Source organism: Clytia hemisphaerica, unplaced genomic scaffold (assembly GCF_902728285.1).
Source record: "Clytia hemisphaerica strain Z4C2 unplaced genomic scaffold, Clytia hemisphaerica genome assembly, whole genome shotgun sequence".
Lineage (NCBI taxonomy): Eukaryota > Metazoa > Cnidaria > Hydrozoa > Leptothecata > Clytiidae > Clytia > Clytia hemisphaerica.
This window is the reverse complement of record NW_027104391.1, coordinates 252,285-273,034: the sequence shown is the minus strand read 5'-3', so window position 1 is coordinate 273,034 and position 20,750 is coordinate 252,285. Positions and strand designations below refer to the sequence as shown.

At 36.9% G+C, this 20,750-nt stretch overlaps 3 protein-coding genes and 1 long non-coding RNA gene across 4 annotated transcripts in view; 1 reads left to right on the top strand and 3 right to left on the bottom strand.

The window, feature by feature from the left end:
• Positions 1–20,750, top strand: part of LOC136819896 (tRNA:m(4)X modification enzyme TRM13 homolog) — a 49,778-nt gene that overhangs the window by 20,285 nt on the left and 8,743 nt on the right. The window contains exons 6-11 of the mRNA XM_067076140.1: positions 659–844; positions 1,062–1,140; positions 1,805–1,896; positions 10,441–10,519; positions 11,207–11,333; positions 12,446–12,672. Of these exons, the coding sequence (XP_066932241.1) occupies positions 659–844; positions 1,062–1,140; positions 1,805–1,896; positions 10,441–10,519; positions 11,207–11,333; positions 12,446–12,672 (790 nt within the window). The remainder of the gene's footprint in view (positions 1–658; positions 845–1,061; positions 1,141–1,804; positions 1,897–10,440; positions 10,520–11,206; positions 11,334–12,445; positions 12,673–20,750) is intronic.
• On the bottom strand, positions 2,375–5,437 carry LOC136819887 (proteoglycan 4-like). The gene is made up of 3 exons (XM_067076123.1): positions 4,955–5,437; positions 4,115–4,558; positions 2,375–3,886 (listed from the first exon to the last, which is right to left on the bottom strand). The coding sequence occupies exons 1-3, from the start codon at positions 5,390–5,392 to the stop codon at positions 3,083–3,085; spliced, it is 1,686 nt and encodes a 561-aa protein (XP_066932224.1). The 5' UTR covers positions 5,393–5,437; the 3' UTR covers positions 2,375–3,082.
• Positions 2,586–3,077, bottom strand: LOC136819927 (uncharacterized; the record flags this gene model as incomplete). The annotated part of the gene is made up of 1 exon (XM_067076167.1): positions 2,586–3,077. A coding segment is annotated over one exon (492 nt), but the record flags the coding sequence as incomplete, so codon positions are not given.
• LOC136819886 (uncharacterized) lies at positions 6,306–7,720 on the bottom strand. Its single transcript, XR_010848496.1, has 2 exons — positions 7,351–7,720; positions 6,306–6,370 (listed from the first exon to the last, which is right to left on the bottom strand). It is a non-coding gene; the product is annotated as an uncharacterized lncRNA (long non-coding RNA).

Genomic DNA, 20,750 nt, shown 5'->3' with positions numbered 1-20,750 from the left:
TTTCAAAAAATGACAACGTTACTGTAAATCTTTTCATATTTGGGTGAATTGCAGAAAAATCATACAATGTCCCGTCCGCAACAAAAGCGCCATTTATGCTTACAAAGTCAAGACCTGGGAACTAGAGAACCCCCATGTTTGTTTTGTTGTTTTGTTTCTTCCGTTAAAAACATTTATCGCCTTTGAATAATCTATTCTGAATTTTTTAATTTGTAAAAACTAATACGGTCCAAAAATTTGTCCCGTTCGCAACGGCACAAAAGTCTTAATTTCTCACTTTTTGAGACAACTTAAATGTTCTAACTGTATCAAGCCAATAAACTATAGGGACCTACATGCTTTTTACAGCAGTATTCTTTTACTTGACTTTAGAGACATGTACTGGCTATGAGTGAAAAACTTTTGTCCTGTCCGCAACAAAGTCCGCACCTTTTTTTTTTTGCTGTAACAAAAAAAATTCTATAACACGCTAAGGAAGGCTATTTAGTAAAGTTCACAAAAATGTAAAGTTCTTAGAAATTGCATTTGCCAAAGTTGAGTTATGGGTCCTCAAAAAGTGCCTGTTGCGGACAGGACATTGTATGATTTTTCTGCAATTCACCTATTTTTAATAAATTAATGATTGTACTCTATTACGCTTCTTTTTGTTCAATTTTAGTTGCGTCTCTATGAGGTACCAATTGATGAGTTGAAAAATTTGATTGAAAAGCTTAGGGATATACACAAGAAAGTCATCAACCTCATCAGTCAATCTGAGAACACAACAATTCATCAATTACTTTCCAATGAGATTGAAACTCAAAAGGATTGTGGACAAAATGTTAAGAAGCATCTGGTTCAACAGGTAACAAGCAAGTTGCATTTGTCTGTCTGTCTGTCTACCTGTCTGCCTGTCTGTTTGATAATTTTGCTGTAAATCTTTTTGATATAAATAATGAAAATATTTTTCATGCATTCATAGAAGTTAGAAGATGTTATTATAATAATATGTAAGGACAAGCTATTGGTTAGGTGATCTTAATGAATTATCTATATTCAAACTTTGAATTTGAACTTTTCAGGGGTCACTGATTCAGATATTGGATGATAATGAATTCTTCCGTCATGATGTCAATGTTATTGAATTTGGTGCAGGTAGAGGTAAGGGAAGAGGACTTTTTTATTTGTTTAACCAGTTGGAAAATATTTAAAAACACTGAAGTTTACCAGGTACATCAATGGACGAATAAAAGATATGATGTCTCATATTAAATTAAACTTGATGAAGACCTCCACTAAGGGGACAAGCTGGAGTTTTTACAAGCTCTTATTTGATTTGGTTGGTCGTTAAGATGTAATAAAATAATTTTATTACTTTTTCTAAAGAACGCGTCATCTCTATCACTTTAAATGACCAATTAGTGAAGTATCTTGTTAAAACTTAAGCTCATCCCCCACTAAAGGAGGTTGAAATATTGTTAAAATAAATTTATATAAAGAATGACCCTTTGAACGTATATAAATAATTCAAACAGTCTCATCTAAAGTATGACGATTCAAGAGTCTTTACATTATTTTACTCGCTACGATTTTTGACTTGGCAAAAACTTTTGGCTCCCATATCAGATTCTCTTCTTCGTCTTAGATTTTTCTCTAGGACCCGAAATGAATTTTAATGAATCTTTAGCTCCCACTTAGAGTACACAATGACAGTTAGATTAAAGGGAGTGTTAATTTTTCTCTAAAGCTTATGAAACACTCAGGCAATGGAACAAGAACGAGGCAAAAGTAATTTTAAATTTTTCAAACAATAATTACATTTCAGGTGCTCTATCACACTGGGTTCAGAAAGCAATGTCAAGCAAAGAAGGATCACAGCAGTATTTTCTAATAGATCGCCAGCATAATAGGAATAAGGTTCGTGTTTGTGTGGGCCATCATATATATTAAACCCTCAATTTATTTATTATTGCTTTATCACAAGATTAACTGTAAGTGCGTTTTTATATAAGAGCTAAAAAATATCAATTGGCCTAACTTGCGCAAGATATCCCCATTTCAAAAGAACATTGCGTGTGTCCACCCCTAATTTTATCAATTCTCTTAAAAGGGGAGGGTAATGGGCCCCCCGTGCGTCCCCCTCCCAGTTGAGGATATTGGATATCCAGGGGGTTAACAATTTTTGTTCAAAAGTGGATATTCAGGGGGTTAAATATCTACAAGAGAGCGGATATCCGGGGGGTAAAATGTCTTTACAAGTAAAAAATACGATATCCAGGGGTAAGCATCTTTATAAGAGATAAATCAATATCCTCAACAGTGGGGGTAAAATCTTTTTCTGGAAAAGCCCAATATAGAATAAAGGTATTGCCTGACAACAACAACAAATTCAGTATACACTTCATCAAATTTGTCTTTATCAAATAAATAATTAAACTTACAAAGAGGTGATACAATTTTCTTTACTTTTTACCTCAATGCTGAGATCATTCTAACCAATCCAAAACCTTCCTCACTAACGTGTTTATCATTTTTTGGTCTCCTCTTGGTTAGTTTCTTGGAAGGGCCGTTTCTGTTTTTATTTTTGACTCTGTTAAAGTTTATTTTTAAGGGGTCTCACCTGAACCACCCTCAGTTGAAACTTCGGTGAATGTTTCAGTAACTTCAGGCTCTTGGGTAGTAGCTTCAGGCTCTTGGGTGGTAGCTTCAGTCTGTTGGGTAGTTGCTTCGGGCTGTTGGGTGGTAACTTCAGGCTCTTGAGTGGTAGCTTCAGGCTCTTGGGTGGTAGCTTCAGGCTCTTGGGTGGTAGCTTCAGGCTCTTGAGTGGTAGCTTCAGGCTCTTGGGTTGTAGCCTCAGGCTCTTGGGTGGTTGCATCAGGCTGTTGAGTGGTAGCTTCAGGCTCTTGGGTGGTTGCTTCGGGCTCTTGAGTTGTAGCTTCGGGCTCTTGAGTTGTAGCTTCAGGCTCTTGGGTGGTTGCTTCGGGCTCTTGGGTGGTTGCTTCGGGCTGTTGAGTGGTTGCTTCGGGCTCTTGGGTGGTGACTTCGGGCTGTTGGGTGGTTGCTTCAGGCTCTTGGGTAGTAGCTTCAGGCTGTGGGTGGTTCTTCAGGCTCTTGGTGGTGCTTGGGCCTTCGGTTGCTTCGGGCTTTTGGGTGGTTCTTTGGGCTGTTGAGTGGTTGCTTCGGGCTGTTGGGTGGTGACTTCGGGCTGTTGGGTGGTGACTTCGGGCTGTTGGGTGGTTGCTTCAGGCTCTTGGGTAGTAGCTTCAGGCTGTTGGGTGGTTGCATCAGGCTCTTGGGTGGTTGCTTCGGGCTCTTGAGTTGTAGCTTCGGGCTCTTGAGTTGTAGCTTCAGGCTCTTGGGTGGTTGCTGTCGTTCGTTCTGTCTGGGTGCTTCGTTTGTTGATGCTGTGTGTTGCTTCGGGCTCTTGGGTGGTTGCTTCGGGCTCTTGGGTGGTTGCTTCGGGCTCTTGGGTGGTTGCTTCGGGCTGTTGAGTGGTGGCTTCGGGCTGTTGGGTGGTTGCTTCAGGCTGTTGGGTGGTGGCTTCGGGTTGTTGGGTGGTTTCCTCTGGCTTTTGAGTGGTGGCTTCAGGCTGTTGGGTGGTTACTGCCGGCTGTGGAGTGGTGGTAGTAACAGGAGCTTGAGTTGTTGCAGGGCAGACTGGTTCTTTGCCACAGCTTTCAGTATTGTTTGCTGAGTAAACAAACTTGATGTAGGTGATCATGGGACTTACTCCAGTGGTTTGATCAAAGTTCAACGAGAAAGGGTAAACAAAAGTTGAGCCTTGTGCTTTGTTACCACCAGGGATACTCTGGAAAACATAGCTGAAACCTGCGCACGTGTCTTGGTTGTCGATGCGATTAACACCTTTTTCGATGTTGAAGCCAGTTGTGGATGCGTTAAATCCAACCTAGTCATTGAGAAAAAGGTTTTTACGTAACTGTGAAACGTTAGATTTACGTATAAGCAGTTTGCAAGCCCCAACAAACTTGAACGCTTGCCTCCATGATAGTGGTTTTTCCTCGAAAAATTTCTATTGAAAGTAATTTCAATCTAAAGTTATTTTTATCTTTCCTTTGTTTGAATTCACAAGCAGACAAAATATTCTATATAAATGAACCTGAAAAATATAACTTACAATGATTTTGAAGCTAGCTGAAGATGATGATGTGGTAATTCTGATGATGCCAAACTTTTGTCCTGCGCTTTGTTTAGTAATCTCAATATAAGGTGCACAGCTGTCTCCCGCCAGGGGTGGTGAAGTCACCAAGGGTGTTGTGGTGGTGTTACGTGGCGGGCCAGTAGTTGGTGGGCGGGCAGTGGTGATGTTAATAGCGGGGCAGTCATTAGCTCCACAGGACATTTCAAAATTACCAGACTTGAAGCTGATGTATTGAATTTGGGGTCGACCAATGCGTCTGTTGAAAACGAATCTGTATTGCTTTCTGAAAGTGGTGTTCGCATCATATGTGTTTTCTGGTTCGTTTCGATATTTATATAAACATTTATCTTGCGATTGAACACGGATGACTCTATTGAAAACCATCAATTTCCGAGGGAGTTTGTCAGGTTTGAATCCAACCTTAAATGTAAAAGTTTGACGTTTGTCCATTCGTTTTGGAATCCAAACTGTTTACAGCTAGATATAAGGCTTCTTTTTCTCACATCACGGTTTCCTGAATCATTTGTTAAAGATCACGAAGGTTTATCGTGTTCTTCAGAGTCTATTAGGTATAAAGTTTGCAAGTAATTTTTTATTCCCAAAACGATTCAAAGTACCTGATTAAGAGCTGTCTAATCTCCTAGAAAATCAGATTTCGAACAGTCCTGGCCGCTCGTAGACGCTCATGGCCGCTCGTTTCAAAACCAGTGCGCTTTTTAGGTACTTAAAATTGCTTAGGGAGTCACTCACATTTGTGATTGGATCACAATTTTTACAACATCTTGCGAAGAAATTTGGTTCAAAATTGAAAATTACCTGAAGTTGCCATTCATTAGATTTTTGTGGAACCAAGAATTCCATAACACCTCGTTGATCACTGAAACCTTGTTCGACTCCTTTCAAGAATACGGAACAATCAGCTCCACTCAACGGCATGGGTGGTGGTAAAGTGGGCGCCATTGTTGTAGTGGGTGCAGCCGTGGCGTTGGTAGTTGGACCTGTATAGTTGGTTGGGGTGGGTGCACCCGTTGTTGTAGGGGCGGGGGTGGATGGACAACTGGGCTTAGTTCCACACATGAATGTATTTTTACCATCACTGATCTCAAAGAAAGCAATGGTGGGTTTGGCGCTGTTTTGGTTGTAGTGTAAAGCGTAAGGGAACACCATGGGTTTGCCAGCTCTGTCTCGTCTGTTAGATGCTTTGACGTAATTGTAGAATTTGGCTTGAGGACATTTTTGCATGATACCCATCATGTTCGCGCCACGTTGGATTTGAAAATTAGATACAGTCTCGACGAAGCCGACCTGTATATGAGAATCAAAACATAAACAATGGGTTATTCCTGAAAAAAATTATACTCCCTATGTTGGGTAGGTCTTTTTGGGGAAGGGTCACCCCCGGATTTTTTTTTTAATTTTCAGAACCCTCTTGGATTTTTCTGTCTCAATTTTTGGAGCACCCTGGATTTTCGATCTCGTTTTGCTGACCATCCTGGATTTTCCAACTCATTCAATTGACCATTCTATATTTTTCCTTCGAAAACTAGACGCCTCTGGAATTCTTTTCAGACCACCCTGGACGTTACACCTCCTATTTCTGGAATAGTCCATTCTTTGTTGTATTATCTGAGGCTTAGGGAGCTTTAAAGGTAATTGTAAAATGGAATGCGAACAAAAAACTACCAAGACGAGAGTATTTGACGCTGGTGGCTAGGACGTGTGTTTCGTTTTTCACACATAAGCTACTAAGGAGATCATTGATACAGACTGGGAGACTAGCTGGAAACTTGTGATTGGCTTATAAAGAATATAATAAAAAAGGAGAACACATACCTTCAACCTCCATCGTCTCAAAGCAGCAGGAAGTGAAAATTTTATAACACCTATGTCAAAACCTGGAACACTTCGTTTAACTCGTGTGAAATTTGAGCAGTCGCCTCCTAAAGGCGGAAGGGTGGGTTTTGGTGCTCGAGTGGTAGTTACGCCTGGAGGTAGTGTGGGGCAGACGACGGGAGAGCCACACGACATGCTGAAAGATCCACTTTCGAACTTGATGTATCCGATTTTTGCTTTTGATGAAAATAAAGTGAATCTGTTGCTAAACGTTGCATTAGCTTTGATGACTTTATTGTATCGGTAGTTGGTGAATGAGAATTTACAGCCTATCTGTATTCTACCTGGTGCACGTGCTTGTTGCATGTACAATTTCCCAAGACCATCTGTCAATTGGACCTATAGAAAAAAAGGTGAGGTTGATAGATTCGAAGTGGAGTAGTTTTAAAAATCATAAAATACTGTATTAGTTAGCGTACTTAACGTACTAAACGCTTTTCTTATATAAGAATGCACTTTATAAGAATGTCCATGATGAAAATGGCCAAAACATTAAGAATAATGCTAAGAATATCACCATCATTGAATTTTGCTACTCAAGCTAAGAATACCATTTTTAGAGCATTTTCAATTATAAGAATATGGTATTTTCTAAACATAACATGATAGGAATAAGGTTCGAATCGGGAAACGAGTTTGAACTGGGATGCTCTGGGTTTGTGGCGGTATTGGTGCCTAAAATCTTTACCTGTTTCTAATTAGTATGGTCCTGCAATAACGAAGACTTCAATAGACTGCAATAACCAAGACTAACATTAATCAATAAATTTCTTTCTGTGCCAGAAGGAGACGGCATTTCTCTCGACACCGTTCCGTCTGTAACTTTTTACAAATATGTCCCTAGGGGTGTCGTCACTTTAAGTCATTGTAGTACTGTTAAAGGGATTGACTAAAACAAAACTGTAAAACGTGATAGACCAACAAAGTGATCAAAGAAGCGCCGCTTTAACCCGGAAGGGGGTTGCTAGGGTTGGCGAATGAGGGGTATGTGCGGACAGGACCTCCGAAAACCGACCCTTAGAGAAACCAAATATTTAGTGAAAAAGTGCCCCTTAGAGAGACTTTTTTGAAAAGTTGTCCTCCCTTTTTTAAAAATTACTCTTAGAGAGACCTTTTACAATTTTTTTCTCGAAATCAAAAAAGGAATTCCTAAAAATCATGAATTATTCGACCTTTAGAGTGACTACTTTGAAATTTTCTGATATTTTAACCTTAGAGAGACTTTGAAAGGTAAAAAAACCGACCCTTATCGTCTGCACATACCCCTGGGCGCTTTTAACAATATTGCTAGTCAGCTGCAGCAAAAAAAGTTTATTTACCGTAATTTTCCATCCGCTGACATCTTGGGGAACATCAAAATTCATTTTACCATTTATTCCTTTACCCCATTTGTGACGAACGGTGAAAAAGTCATCACATGAAACATTGCCACCTGGCAAAGGGTCATCTATCCTTTCCACAATCTGTTCTCTGTCTAGATTCTCCAAATCATGATAGAAATCTGATTTTACATCTTTTGGCGCGCCCTCGATACTGTAAACAGCAACAAAGAGAATTGCGAAATAGATGAATTGGCGCGTCATGGTTTGTGTGTGAAACTGCAGAACCTACAGCCAACTAAAGTTGAACTCGTAACGATGTCCAACTGATTTCGATAGCTTGCTTTCACCTCTGGTTACACTTTAATATTTTTTTCATTATCCCATCCTTCTTTATATATAGATTCACAATTCCGTTCAAATGAGAATTTATTACATTGCCTCTGTACTCTGTTTGACGGTGAGGTATTATAGACTGTCCAGTTTTCAAACCTACAGGTGCAATGGTCGTATAAGAAATCCGTTTTATAAGAATCTTTAATTGGTTAAATTCCTTATTAATGAGCTCTTGAGCTAAAGTATTGCTTGCTTGGCTTTCATTCACTAATTATTATGAATTTCAATAATTTATTCGTGTAAATCTAAAGGCTCAAAACCAAGAAATCGTTTTGGCAATTTCATTATGCAGGAATTACAATTGTTTGTTCTTAGAAAAAAGTTCATACCAGAGAAACGTCTTCCCAGCAATGGGGAGAAGAGCAGCATGTTAAAGTTTTAATGATAAAAGAACGTCTTTATTTCATTATGTAATAACTTTGTAAGAAGGCTTCACCACGCCCTCCTAATCTCTCTCCGTCATCAAATATGGACACTGTGTGTGTAAAGGCTGCAATTTATGTAGGCAATTTTGAAAATACAAAAAATTTAATTAAGTCTGGATTTTTAATATCAATCTTCCTACGGCCTACTGTGTCTCACAGTTTTCATATTCTTGATAAAACACGCTTTTTTTTAATAAGAATCAGTAAATTTTGAATCAAGCTGGGCTGTTCTTAATTTTTGAAATTTTCAGGCTTAAATGTTCTTACGGCGTTCTTAATATGCGTTTAAAATCTGTTAAAATCTGTTAAAATCAATAATTCCTGAGAGCTGAGGCTCAGATTGTTCTTCATTTGTTCTTAAGTTTTGGTCTTAAACTTTCAGCCTGATGTTCTTAATAAGATTGTTCTTATAAAAGAAGCGTGTACTACATCGAAATCCTTCTATGTCAAACCAGTGTAATACCCTTAATGTCTTGGTTTATTAAAATACCTACTCTCGGGTACTTAATAGCCGTCTTAATTTGCCTAAGTACCCCCCCCCCCCGGGTTCGTGGTAAAATCAATACTGCAGACTCAATTACAAGGATTACACTGTGCAGAATCCAGACTTATTCATTTGCCATTTGATTGCCTAGCAAATACATATATCGAAAACCCCGTCATTTTCATAAAACAGTAACGCAAAAGTCATGATGACGTTAGCTTATCCATAATAAAACGTGGACACAAGACACAGTAGGGGTTTCAGAATATAAGATTGTCACAGTCATGTTATGATTTCTATTTGTAAACATCCTCTCACTATTTCTCTGTTACCTATTTGACCACTACTTTCATTACGCATGGCAAATATGCAAGTATCTATAGCTTTTGATAATATGTTTTAATAATGGTCTCGTTTTGGAGATTCACATGTTTCACGATGTGTTCTTCCCTGAAGTCTAACGTTGATACATGTTTCTAATAAAATAAGAATTTCCAAGCTTCGCCCAATGACTTAGCGATCTAGAAAACTCTTTTATGGTTCCCTGCAAGAAAAGGGTTCATGAAATAAAATTAGGAGTTTCAATCGTGAGTGCTCAAAACTTCAACAACTTTACAGTCAAGTCTCTCTTATTCGAACGTGTGTTATTCGAATTTTTCTTAATTTGAACTTAATTATATGGTTGATCACATTTAGCTTATATTTGTAAAGGGGGGTTTCACGTTTGGCGGAGGAGCGGAATCGGCCCTTTTCTCGGACGGAGTGGCGGAATTTGGCGAAAATTTAGACGGAATTACGGAAATTGGGTTCTCTGACGGAGACGGAAAATTAGACAATTTTAGTGCGGAAAAACGGTATTTAGCAAAAAAAATAGCGGAATTTCGGAATTGGTAAAAGATATTCCAAATTTGCGGAATTTTCGACAAAAATATTGAATTTCAAAGGAATTTTCGGTGACGGTATTTTGGTTCAATTTAAGACGGTTTGACGGAAATTGGAGAAAAAATTGGCGGAATTGCGGAATCGGATACCCCCTGAACCCCCCCCCCCCTGTAAAGGACGAGCGGGGCGATAAATCCGTAATAGCCCCGCTTTTTTGTAATCACCCTGATGTAAACAAAAATTTCTATTGGTTAACAAAATATCGTACGAAATTTTTGAGGCAATCAAAATAAAAGTGTCAGTCGAATGTTTTTTTATAGTTTCGAATGTTTTTATAAGTTCCAAAAGAATAGCGATTGAGTGTTCTTCAATTCTTTTTTTGACCTTATAATTAACGCGGAATAACATAACATGGTATTCTCGGGTGATTTTGGAAATCGATAACCCCCTTCAGTTGGAGAAATCTTATCACTTGACTAAAACGTAGGGACGAATCAAAATAACGTGTTTTTGGTAGTGGGTGTCAATTCTCCTAGCTTACCAGGTTTTTCCGAACTCATTTTCCGTTTGATTAAGGTCTGGCCTTTTCAGCTTGGGGTGTTGTCATACTCCATTCTATTTGGTTGAGTTGGAGGAGGCTTTAAGGCCTGTTTTCGCAACTATAGACGCTTTCAATGAGCACCTTGGACTGACTACCCATTCCCCTCACATGGCATAGATTGACCCGGGCGAAGGTTCATTCACTTACCAAGTGAACTGCTGCGAGTGGTGATCGAACCTCAGTCGCCTGTGCAGTAACTAAGGTCAATGACCACTATACTACAGCGCCTCGCCATACATGCGTAGAAGATTCAATTACAAAAATCCAACTGTACTAACAGGGATCTTTTATTGTCATTTCAGCTCGATTGTTACCACAAAGGTGAAGACCAGGGACCGAACTTCCAACGGCTGAATATCGATATTATCAATCTGAATTTGAGTAAGTTTAGTTGTTTTAATGAATCATGTGTAAAAATATTCTTCTCAACAAAATTTTGTTGTATCTATTCTCCTTTAGACGGGAAGCATTCCTAAAATATTTTTTTATAATTGATGCGAATCAGACTCGAAAAACACTTCCGCTCAGCGGAATAAATTTTCGTGTTGTGCCACTTTTTATTTCACTTTTGTCACTAAAGAAGTTGAATAAAAAAGCAAGTTTATGACCTTATGTGTACCATGATATCTTCACTGGAATTTTGATGACATCGACTTTGCTGAGTGATTTTCGCGGCCGATTCGGATCCCTCATAACAAAACAAACCAGAGATGTGTTGGAAGCCTAATTAGGCCTAATTATCCTTCCGCGAAGGGAAAAGTTTTACATTAATCGCGTACTCAATTAGCCCACGGCATCAGAATGGACAGTATACAGTACAGGTTTGGACCTACCTAGGGGTCTATAAATTATCGTTCTCTCGTTCGTCCGTTCGTCGACTAGAGGGTCGATTTTTATAACCCAAGGTAACTTTGTATATTTTATGGTAAATAAGCTCTAAGAACGCTAATAAAAACATCTTAAGCTCAAAATTGTCAAATATATAGAAGCAAATCAAGACTTAGTATGAATTAAGACGTTCTAATAAAAAAAGCAAACGTGTATGTCTTTTTCTCCTGCAATCTTTAGATAAAGTGGATGCACTTGTAAAAGATAATGGAGAGGTTTCAAACATCTTGGCGATCGGAAAACATCTGTGTGGAGGTGCTACTGATCTTTCACTAAGGTGTTTACTCAACGATCAAAACAACAAAAGGTACCCTCATTTCATCAAATTCTTGAATCCAAAATTCATGAATCCAAAATTCATGACAGCTAATGGCCTTGACGTGTATAAATCATAAAAATATTTTGTTGATGATGGAACAAGGAAAGTCTATAGGATGGAGAAGAGCTTTTACTACTTCATGAGCTGATGTGCGTGAAACGTTCAAGCGAGTGTAATTACGTATTGTCTTTTTCTTCGGGATAGGTTTAAGGCAACTTGAAACGTTGAAACAATGAACCTAACTTTTTGAAATACAACGAATTCACATTGATATACACATTTCATGGTTGTCTTCTCGATCATAAAACTACTGTTTTACCATTAAAACGAGATCGTTAATAGTTTTTGGCTCGAAGTTTGCTTGAGACACGATCGCGCATAGACTGGAGTCGTTTATAATGCATGTAATACTAATAATAAACACAAATAATGACACGGGATTTAGTTTGTATAAACGACTGGAAGAATCCGGTGTTCCAGCCTTATAGATACCCCGGCTAGCTACGCAGAAACTTGCGTAGCGAGAAAACAATTTATCAAGCAACAACAAACTCTCAAAACAAAATCAACTCAAATAAAAAACCTTTAACACACACTTTCCACACACATTTTTTTTTCAAGAATTTTTTTTGAGCAGGAAAAAATTATAATTACAATATTGACACTTTTCTTTTGTTTGGAGTTAGTGCACAAAGGTTTCTAGACGACTAAAATTGTTCCCTCCATTACTTTTTTGCTTTATTTTATTTTAGAAGTTCATGATTTCTACTATGTCTGAATTAGTCGTCTGGCTTGCTAGACTAGATCGCGCATAATAAGAGACAAAGGAGAAGATCCTGCAATTCTTTGTTCCCATATCTTAAAGCAACTTCCAGCACCAGTGTGGATCCACCCAGTATTTTTTTTTTTTTTTTTTTTTTTTAATAGTAATTAAATATTAAATTAAAACGTTACAATATATAAATTGCTTAAAATACGTAGAGCTAGGAAATTCAAAGTTAAATAAATACCCAGTATTTTCCGTTGTTTGGTTTTCGATAAGGCACTTTCTAATGTGTTTAACTTCAAAGAAACTGATTTTGAAAACCTTTTTACTACAGTAATTCTTCAGGGGAAGAACCGTCAGAAAAGAGAAGCAAAACAACGAACAAATTTCGTGAGAATTTACACGGTATCTTATTTGCATTATGTTGTTATCATCGTTGCACGTGGGACACTTACGTTGGCCTCGATTTCATGCAAAAGCATGACGTCACACCAACACAATTTCATTTCATGACCAAGATGGCGACGTGGTCAACGTGCGGTTTTGAAAGACGTCAGCATGGTAAGAATAGTTTTTTGATCTCTTTTTGGAGCATAAAATCGACTTGAATGGGAAATCACTTTTTGTTGCAATTTCAGAGAGATTCGTAAATGATTCGAATTAGGGAGAGCTCGGTGTAATTTTTTGATTGTAAAGAGCTAATTAGGCTACACAATCAATATATTGACGAACAATATTTTGACAATATCATTTTCGGACCGTAATGTAAAAACTAAAAAACAAGTGCTCTATTATAAAAAAGATTTTTCTTTTTGTAAACAATCTCCCTATATTGTTGGAAAATTGCAAATCAAGCTGACATTATATTGCGAACACCTTTTCAATATATTGCCGGCACTCGGCAATATATCGTTAATATATTGTCTGACAATATTTTGCGTGGTGTATGTAGCCCTTAAGGGCTTCTTTTCACGGTACGTTGTATTATAAAATTTAAGATTTCAGGCCATATGATTGAAGCCATCAAGACCGAAAAATTGTTGTTCTTCTCCAAAATTTTGGAGAAACTTTTCCTTCAATCGTCAACGGTTTTATAGCAGAGATTCAATCTATTTTGCTTGAGTTTTGCAGGTAGAGGGAAGAGATAGTTTTCCTACAACAAACTTCTGTAAAAAGAAAATGAAAGCAACTTAGAAATGAAATTTAGAATTTATTCAAGTTAAATGCACGAATCGCAGTTCTACCAGTAGAACAAAAAAATAAGAGTAGGGATGAAAAAGTTGAAATGATAATGGACATAATATGTCTTGTAAATGGACATAATATGTCTTGTAATGTGTTTACTACACGCTTTTTTTTATATAAACGAAATATATAAAAATATAAGGCTTCGATGGCCTAAATCTTAAGAACAAGTTAAGAACATAAAAAGGCTTTGCAGTCTCTTAAACATCTGATTTTTAAGGAAAATGGACAAAAATGTTCGCAAAATGGCGAAAATAAGAACATGTCAAGAACATTTTAGGCTTAAAACTCGAAAACCTAAGAACAACCGAAGGGCTCAAAGATTTTTGATATTCTTATGAAAAAATCGTGCACGCTACATTGTACGTGAGATACGCTCTGGTGCAGAGTATGTAATGTGATAAACGGGCTTAAAATTCGGGTTCGCCGTTTAGATTTCGTGTAATTGGCACATGAAATAGCAAGTAAATTATAAATTCTTTGATTAGATGATACAGTCTGCTCTTGCGAACGGGAAATCTTATTTTTCGAATTAGAGAGAAATTCGAATAAACCAGCTGCGCTGGAAGCTCCGGCTTAAAAAGATTAAAAGATGTGAAAGATGAGTTTGCTGAGTTAGTTGTGTTAGAACGTTGCCCACAAACTAGTAATCAGAACAGATCAGAAAGCAAAGTAATAATTCTATTGCAGAGCGAGTATGAGAAATAATCTTAACGAATAAATAAACCAGTTGGAAGTTTAGCTCTTCTAAGTGATTACACATGCACTTTCTTGCCTCAAGAACCAATCCCACCCCTCGCCCACTCATCCTCCACTAAAAAATTGGAGCTAAAGGAGATAAACATTTAGAAGTCAATATTTCCAAGTTCTTATAAATTTATTTTTTTCTAAACTTGCCAATAGCGAAGCTATGATGCGCCGTTGATTTGATTGTCTGGATAAAATTTTGGGGAGAAAAATAGCCTAAATTACCGGGTGACCCACGAAAAAGTTCAGACGTTTCTCGACGTCTTGAGGCCGAACAAATGTCCCAAAGTGCTTGGAATTTTGATATTTAGAAAGTAGATATCCTAACTTAAAATTTGAGCCATCACTTCTTAAATTTGACCAATTTGTTCTCTACTTATGAGCTTTTAAAGTCAAAATTCACTTTTCGGAAAGTGTAAAAAACACGTAAAAAAGGGGTATCAAATTTGGTATTTTTAGACGTTTTTGATATACAGTTTTTGAAAAAAATCTGAAAAATCTACAAAAGCGCCAATTTTTGTAAAAACTAGTCTTGTTTTAAACAAAAACTACTTTTAAAGGTGTTTTTATTAATTATCAATGTCATAAAACTCGTTAAATAAGTCAATTTGTAAGTGATTTTCTAAATAAGTCAATTTCTAAGTGATTTTCTAATTGATTGCATAAATTTAATACCTCTTTTTTACGTGTTTTTTACACTTTCCGAAAAGTGAATTTTGACTTTAAAAGCTCATAAGTAGAGAACAAGTTGGTCAAATTTAAAAAGTGATAGCTCAAATTTTAAGTTAGGATATCTACTTTCTAAATATCAAAACTCCAAGCACTTTGGGACATTTGTTCGGCCTCAGGATGTCGGGAAACGTCTGAACTTTTTCGTGGGTCACCCGGTAGAGGCCACAGCTTTTAGCTAAGCGTTATTTTTTCTGTTGGGATGGAGGAGAGTAGGACAATCCAAATAAAATGGTACAATAGTGTGTATGTAATAAATAGCGGTATATTTGGAAAAAACCTGTTTCGGGTTTGAAAAATCTTCAAAAGGAACGGTCGCCCCAACCAATGAAATTACGACAAAGTCCATGTGAAAAATATCATTTTCAGTTATAACACTGTGAAAATTTCTCCGATTTTGTTAAAATTTACACAGGAATTGTGTTTCAGTATCCTTTACTGAATTCTCATAGTGTTATGTTTGTAAAAAATCTGTGTTGGGTTTGAAAATTCAAAAGGAACGGTCGCCAGCCGCGATGAAATTACGACAAAGTCCAAATACGATCATTTTCAGCCATAACACTGTTCAAATTTCTCCAATCTTGTTCAAATTCACACAGGAATTGTGTTTTAGTATCCTTTACTGAATTCTCATAGTGATATGTTTGTAAAAAATCTGTGTCGGGTTTGAAAAATCAAAAGGAACGGTCGCCAGCCGCGATGAAATTACGATAAAGTCCAAAAACGATCATTTTCAGCCATAACAATGTGAAAATTTCTCCAATCTTGTTCAAATTTACACAGGAATTGTGTTTTAGTATTCTCTATTGAATTCTCATAGTCTTATGTTTGTAAAAAATCTGTGTCGGGTTTGAAAAATCAAAAGGAACGGGTCGCCAGTCAACAATGATGAATACACAAAACAGGATCATTTTACATCATTTTCAGCCATACACATAACACCACAAAAACTACTCGGATCGTTTTCAAATTTGCACTGTAATGTTGTAATTTTAGTATTTTCTTTTGAATTCCAATAGCTGTGTGTTTGGAAGTTTCATTGTCAAGTTAGAGTTTTATGATTTTCAGTGTCTAGAAGAGAAGTTAGCCATATGCGAGATTTAAGCACTCGATCAGCTGACGATTCATGGCCAAAATTTCTCCAAAGTCTTTCCACATTGTTAGAGAACCAGTATGCATCAAACTTCTCATAAATCATGTCCAAAACATCATGAATAATGATGAAAATGATCAATTTTTCACTGAGATTTGCCCATTCGCTACACAGTCAGCTAGCCCACTTTCGGCAGCCATCTTTTTCTAAATCAAATCACAATATTATCAGAATCCAGATAATCCGTTTTTCAAAATCGGAATAGATCATCGGATTAGATAAACAAAAAAAAATGTCTTGACCGTTGTCGGAAGAGAGAATTAAAGGCTCCTAGGCCGGAGCAATTATTATTATTATTCGAGGGTTTTTATTCGAGGGTCTTTTCAGATAATCAGAGGTCAAATTTACTTGATATTTTTTCGTGTTAATTACTTGGAGCCAAAGCAAAAAAGAAATTAATTCGAAATCAGTGTATTGCGTGGAAATTTGAATGAGCCGTTTGCTCTTTTACACCTTAGATATGGCATTTTTCGGCCAAAAGAGAGAAAATATCCAAAAATTTCGTGCTCGTTTCCCTCGCGTTGTTCTTTAAAAAATATTTATTTTTTCCTCCATCCGCCAAATTAAATTCCCGCCAAATTTATTTCATTTAACGCATTCCCCTAAATTGGTGCTCTTTCAGGCCTTAAAACATGTTTTTTTGCTTATTTGATAACGATTTTGGCCAAACATATCCTACAACCACCAAATTAAATTCCCTTCAAGTTTAATTTTCCAGTCGTCCGCCAAATTAAATTCCCTCTGAAAAAACTTTTTCGGCCATCCGCCAAATTAAATTCCCGCCAAAATTTCTTCCTTTAAGGTATCATGCTTGTAAACTAGGCTTTATTCTGCATTTGGTATGATCAAAACAATGAAAAAGGCACAAATCTATTGCTTAAATTGTTTGAGTTATAGGCAAACAATCGTGGCAAAAAAGACTACAGCTTTTTCAAGATTTTTCGTGTTTTTTTTCGAGCATTTTAATGTTTTGGGGCGTTTGGAGAGACTTTTCCTTAATAAAATACCAAAGAGTTTTTAGACGAGTATTTGGGCGAATATAGTTACTGGTACGTTCTTTAACTTTCCAAGTCTCTAGAGGTTGTTAAAACAAAAAAACGAAAAGTAGCTCTCTTAGGGTCGAACGCGTAGAAATATCTATGATTTTGCAATCACAGCGAGCTTGTGTTTCAGAGAAATTGTTGTTTTTTTGCTGGTAAGGGAAAGATAGTTCTTTTAAAACCAAATATCGAAAGCGAAAGCAATCTGATATCATACTTACGGTTAACTATCTAAAAGTCCGCCCAACAATCAATTCACTATATGATTGGTTGATTTGGCTTTATTACATCATAGTTTAGAGATTTCAACCAATCGGATTAGGGTTTGATTGTTGAACAGGATTTTGGATAGTTAACTGTGAGTACAGTATGTAGCCCAAAATGAGTAGACTTCAAAGACACGTTTTTTTTTTCGATGATCACTTTTTTATTGTTTCTTCAATTTACTTATCAATATGTCAAATGAATTTCGTGAAAATTCGAACGAGTGAGTACAGTTTATATTGTGTAAGGGATCAGTGAAATAGTTCCACTTTAGTCTATCATGGTCGCAAAAAACGAATTTGCCTTTTTCTCGGCAGCAAGCATCGTCATGAACACAAAACTGGCCACTTTTTGAACATTGTCTATCATTGCTATTTGGGATGTCTTCTTCGGCTTGGGTTTGTAAGAACAAACAGAATGACAACATCGATACGATTGCAAGCTTCATCTTTCCTGTAAAGAGAACGTATAATGATTAAATCTTTTTGAATTATAGACATTCTTGAATACTAAATATCTTCTGAAGCCCTGGAATCTAGCAGCTAAAGCCTTATCCAAAAAAATAGACAACCGCTACATTTTCGGACCTGATGTTTTGCACAAAATGTGACGGAACCCGATTTTCGAAAAAAAAATTTGCCGGTAAAACCGGTTTTTTTGGTATTTTCTCAAAATTTTATCATTAGTTGTTTCTGATCTTTTACACAAAGATGCGTATTAGCAATGCCCAAAACATGGCCGAGTCCGATTTAGGAAAAAATATTTTTGCGGCCAAAAATGTCGGAAATATGCCGGAAATCGTCGTTTTTGCAGATTTTCATTCACAATAACATTATAGTAAGGGGTAATTTGTTCGATTTTTCGAGGTTGTTCGATTTTTTTAGTTAAAGCACTTGTTATACATTTTTGGAAAGCTTAAGGGTAGGAGAATCAAAATAACATGGTTGCCAATTTTTTTGAAAATTTTAGCTTGATAAAAAAGGGATCTGTTGTATATTTTTGGAAAGCTCTCAAAAAATCAAGATTAGAGATATATTGCGAGTACAGGTTATTTCTGTACCTAACTCAAGATATTATAGAACCTTGAAAATAGTGTTTTTCAGCCAGAAAGAGCTACTTTGTCCACTTTTGTACTTTTTGAAGGGGGTTTCGCACCTTTGGTTTGTGGATTCTAAAAACATAAGATATCAAATGAGTGACTTTATTCATAACATGAAGGGGGAAACGGGGTTTAGCAGCAGTTTACGTCTATTGTCTGCGTGATGTCAGAGGGAGCGGGTCAAATGGAGGCTACATATTTCAAAAATTGACGTCACACAACGAGTTCAATGACAATTGAGCATCTTCTTCTTGACGTTACGTCACAAAATAGAAATAAGACTTTTGAATAAAAAACTACCAAGAAATCAGATTTACGAGCACATAAATTGGAATTATGTTTGAAAACGAGAAATATTTTAGCGATGAACGGATAATAAACCATTTATTTAGCCGCAGTCTCACCCAATATGAAAAATATTGGGCTACGAGAAAAGATATTGGACTAGGCGAAGCATCGTCCAATACCTTTTCTCGCACGCACAATATTTTTGCATATTGAATTCGACTTTGTCCAATAACTGCTTGATAGATGACCCTCATTAGCCAATAGGAGAGCAACTAGAATATTATCGATTCTTTATGTCATCAAGTTCTTTGAGGCGTGACAAAAGAGAAGAGTAGGGAATATCGCAACATACCTGCAATGTTGCAATTGAAAAGGGAGGTGTTCCAAAGCTGTGCCACTGGCCTTTGATTTTGTAGCGATTTGTCGAGTTGTTCTTTTTGAGCTTCTTCCCAATTCTTTCACCCGTCTTCCTGATGGACCAATGAGTGGAATGCGCATATGACCCAATCCACCCAGCCTTCGTTAAAAGCCCCTCTACATAAGCTTTTGCCTCCACGAAACCCATTTTACTGAGGAAATGTACCAGCTCTCCGGTCACTTCCAAACGGTCTCCACTGCTGTTTTTGTTGGAGGCTGACACATATTTCAACGAGTTTTCAAAAGAACATCTTATTAAGAAAAGACCAAATATGTATCACGTCAATCACGTCAGTTGCTGACTCGAAAAAAAAATCAATAAAATTGACGTTCTGTTTGTTTGGGGAAACTGACGTGGCATAAATTATGCAATCTCTTCTCGTTCGAAAATCACCACATTCTTCAAAAGGAAACCCCATAACACATATTTGGAAAGCCCTTTGGTTATACTTTTCGAATGTTTTGTCATCCAAATTTTTTGCAATTGTTAAATGCGGGTTTTCCCCTGACATATAAACAAACATTAGGGAATTCAAAAAAATTGTTTTTGAAAATCGATTGATAATTCAGTTCCTTCACGTCTTGGTAGATGCTAAGAGATGATGACTGATGAACATTGTGGAATATTTTTCTTTTTTAAAAAGACTGGTATTGAAAAGTCGTCAATCAAATCAGCTTAAGAAAAGTAAATTTAAGTTTGCCAACATCAAACGTGGTTTCCACTGTGTGTTAAAGTATGATACTGTGCAGTCTAGTTAATATACCATCGGGGAATCGGTTTATTGTCCATTGATTAGAAATGCCTTGTTTTTTGGACCTACCTAAGGTAGTCCTTTAAATTAACCCTTGTCCGTTCGTTCGTCCGTTCGTCCGTTCGTCTGTTGCCAGCTTTTCTCGGGATCGGCTCATTAGTTTTTTCTAATTTTTTGCACAATGATGCAAAATGGCAATGCCCAAAATGTGACGGAGCCCGATTTTCGAAAAAAAAATTTTTCCGGCCGAAAATGGCGGAAATATGCCGGAAAAACTGGTTTTCGGCATTTTCTCGAGATTTCATCATTAGTTTTTTCTGATTTTTTGCTCAAAGATGCGTATTAACAATGCCCAAAACATGGTCTAGTCTGATTTTTGAGAAAAAATTTTTTCCGGCCGAAAATGCCGGAAATATGCCGGAAATCGCCGTTTTTCTGGATTTTCATTGGACTTTTCCGTACAATTGGTTGTTTTTTCATTCAAAAAGATTATCCATAGCAATGCCCACCATCGAGCATGTTTCAATTTTCAATAAAATTGATTTTTGAAGCCGGAACTTTCTAAAAAATCGCGAACACGCCGGAACAGCCGATTTTCGCCGGAAAAACGGTATTTCTTGAATTTCTTGAGCTGTACTTTATATTTTTTCATGAAATTTTGCACACTGATGCAAAATGTCAATACCTAAATTGTGACTGAGCCCGATTTTCGAAAAAATTCATCTCCGGCCGAAAATGCCGGAAATATGCCGGAAAACCGGTTTTTTGACTTTTTCTCGAATTGTCATTTTTAGTTTTTTCTGATTTTTTGCAGAAAGATGCGTATTAGCAATGCTCAAAAAATGGCCGAGTTCGATTTTTGAGAAAATTTTTTTTCCGGTTGCTGGAAATCGCCGTTTTTGCAG

Excerpts from the sequence above, each read along its gene's own strand:
- LOC136819887 (XM_067076123.1), bottom strand. The coding sequence starts at position 5,392 with ATGATGGGTATCATGCAAAAATGTCCTCAAGCCAAATTCTACAATTAC. Across the intron at positions 4,559-4,954 it reads CTAATGAATGGCAACTTCAG|GTTGGATTCAAACCTGACAA; the intron begins GTAATTTTCAAT and ends TTTACATTTAAG. Across the intron at positions 3,887-4,114 it reads CAGCTAGCTTCAAAATCATT|GTTGGATTTAACGCATCCAC; the intron begins GTAAGTTATATT and ends CTCAATGACTAG.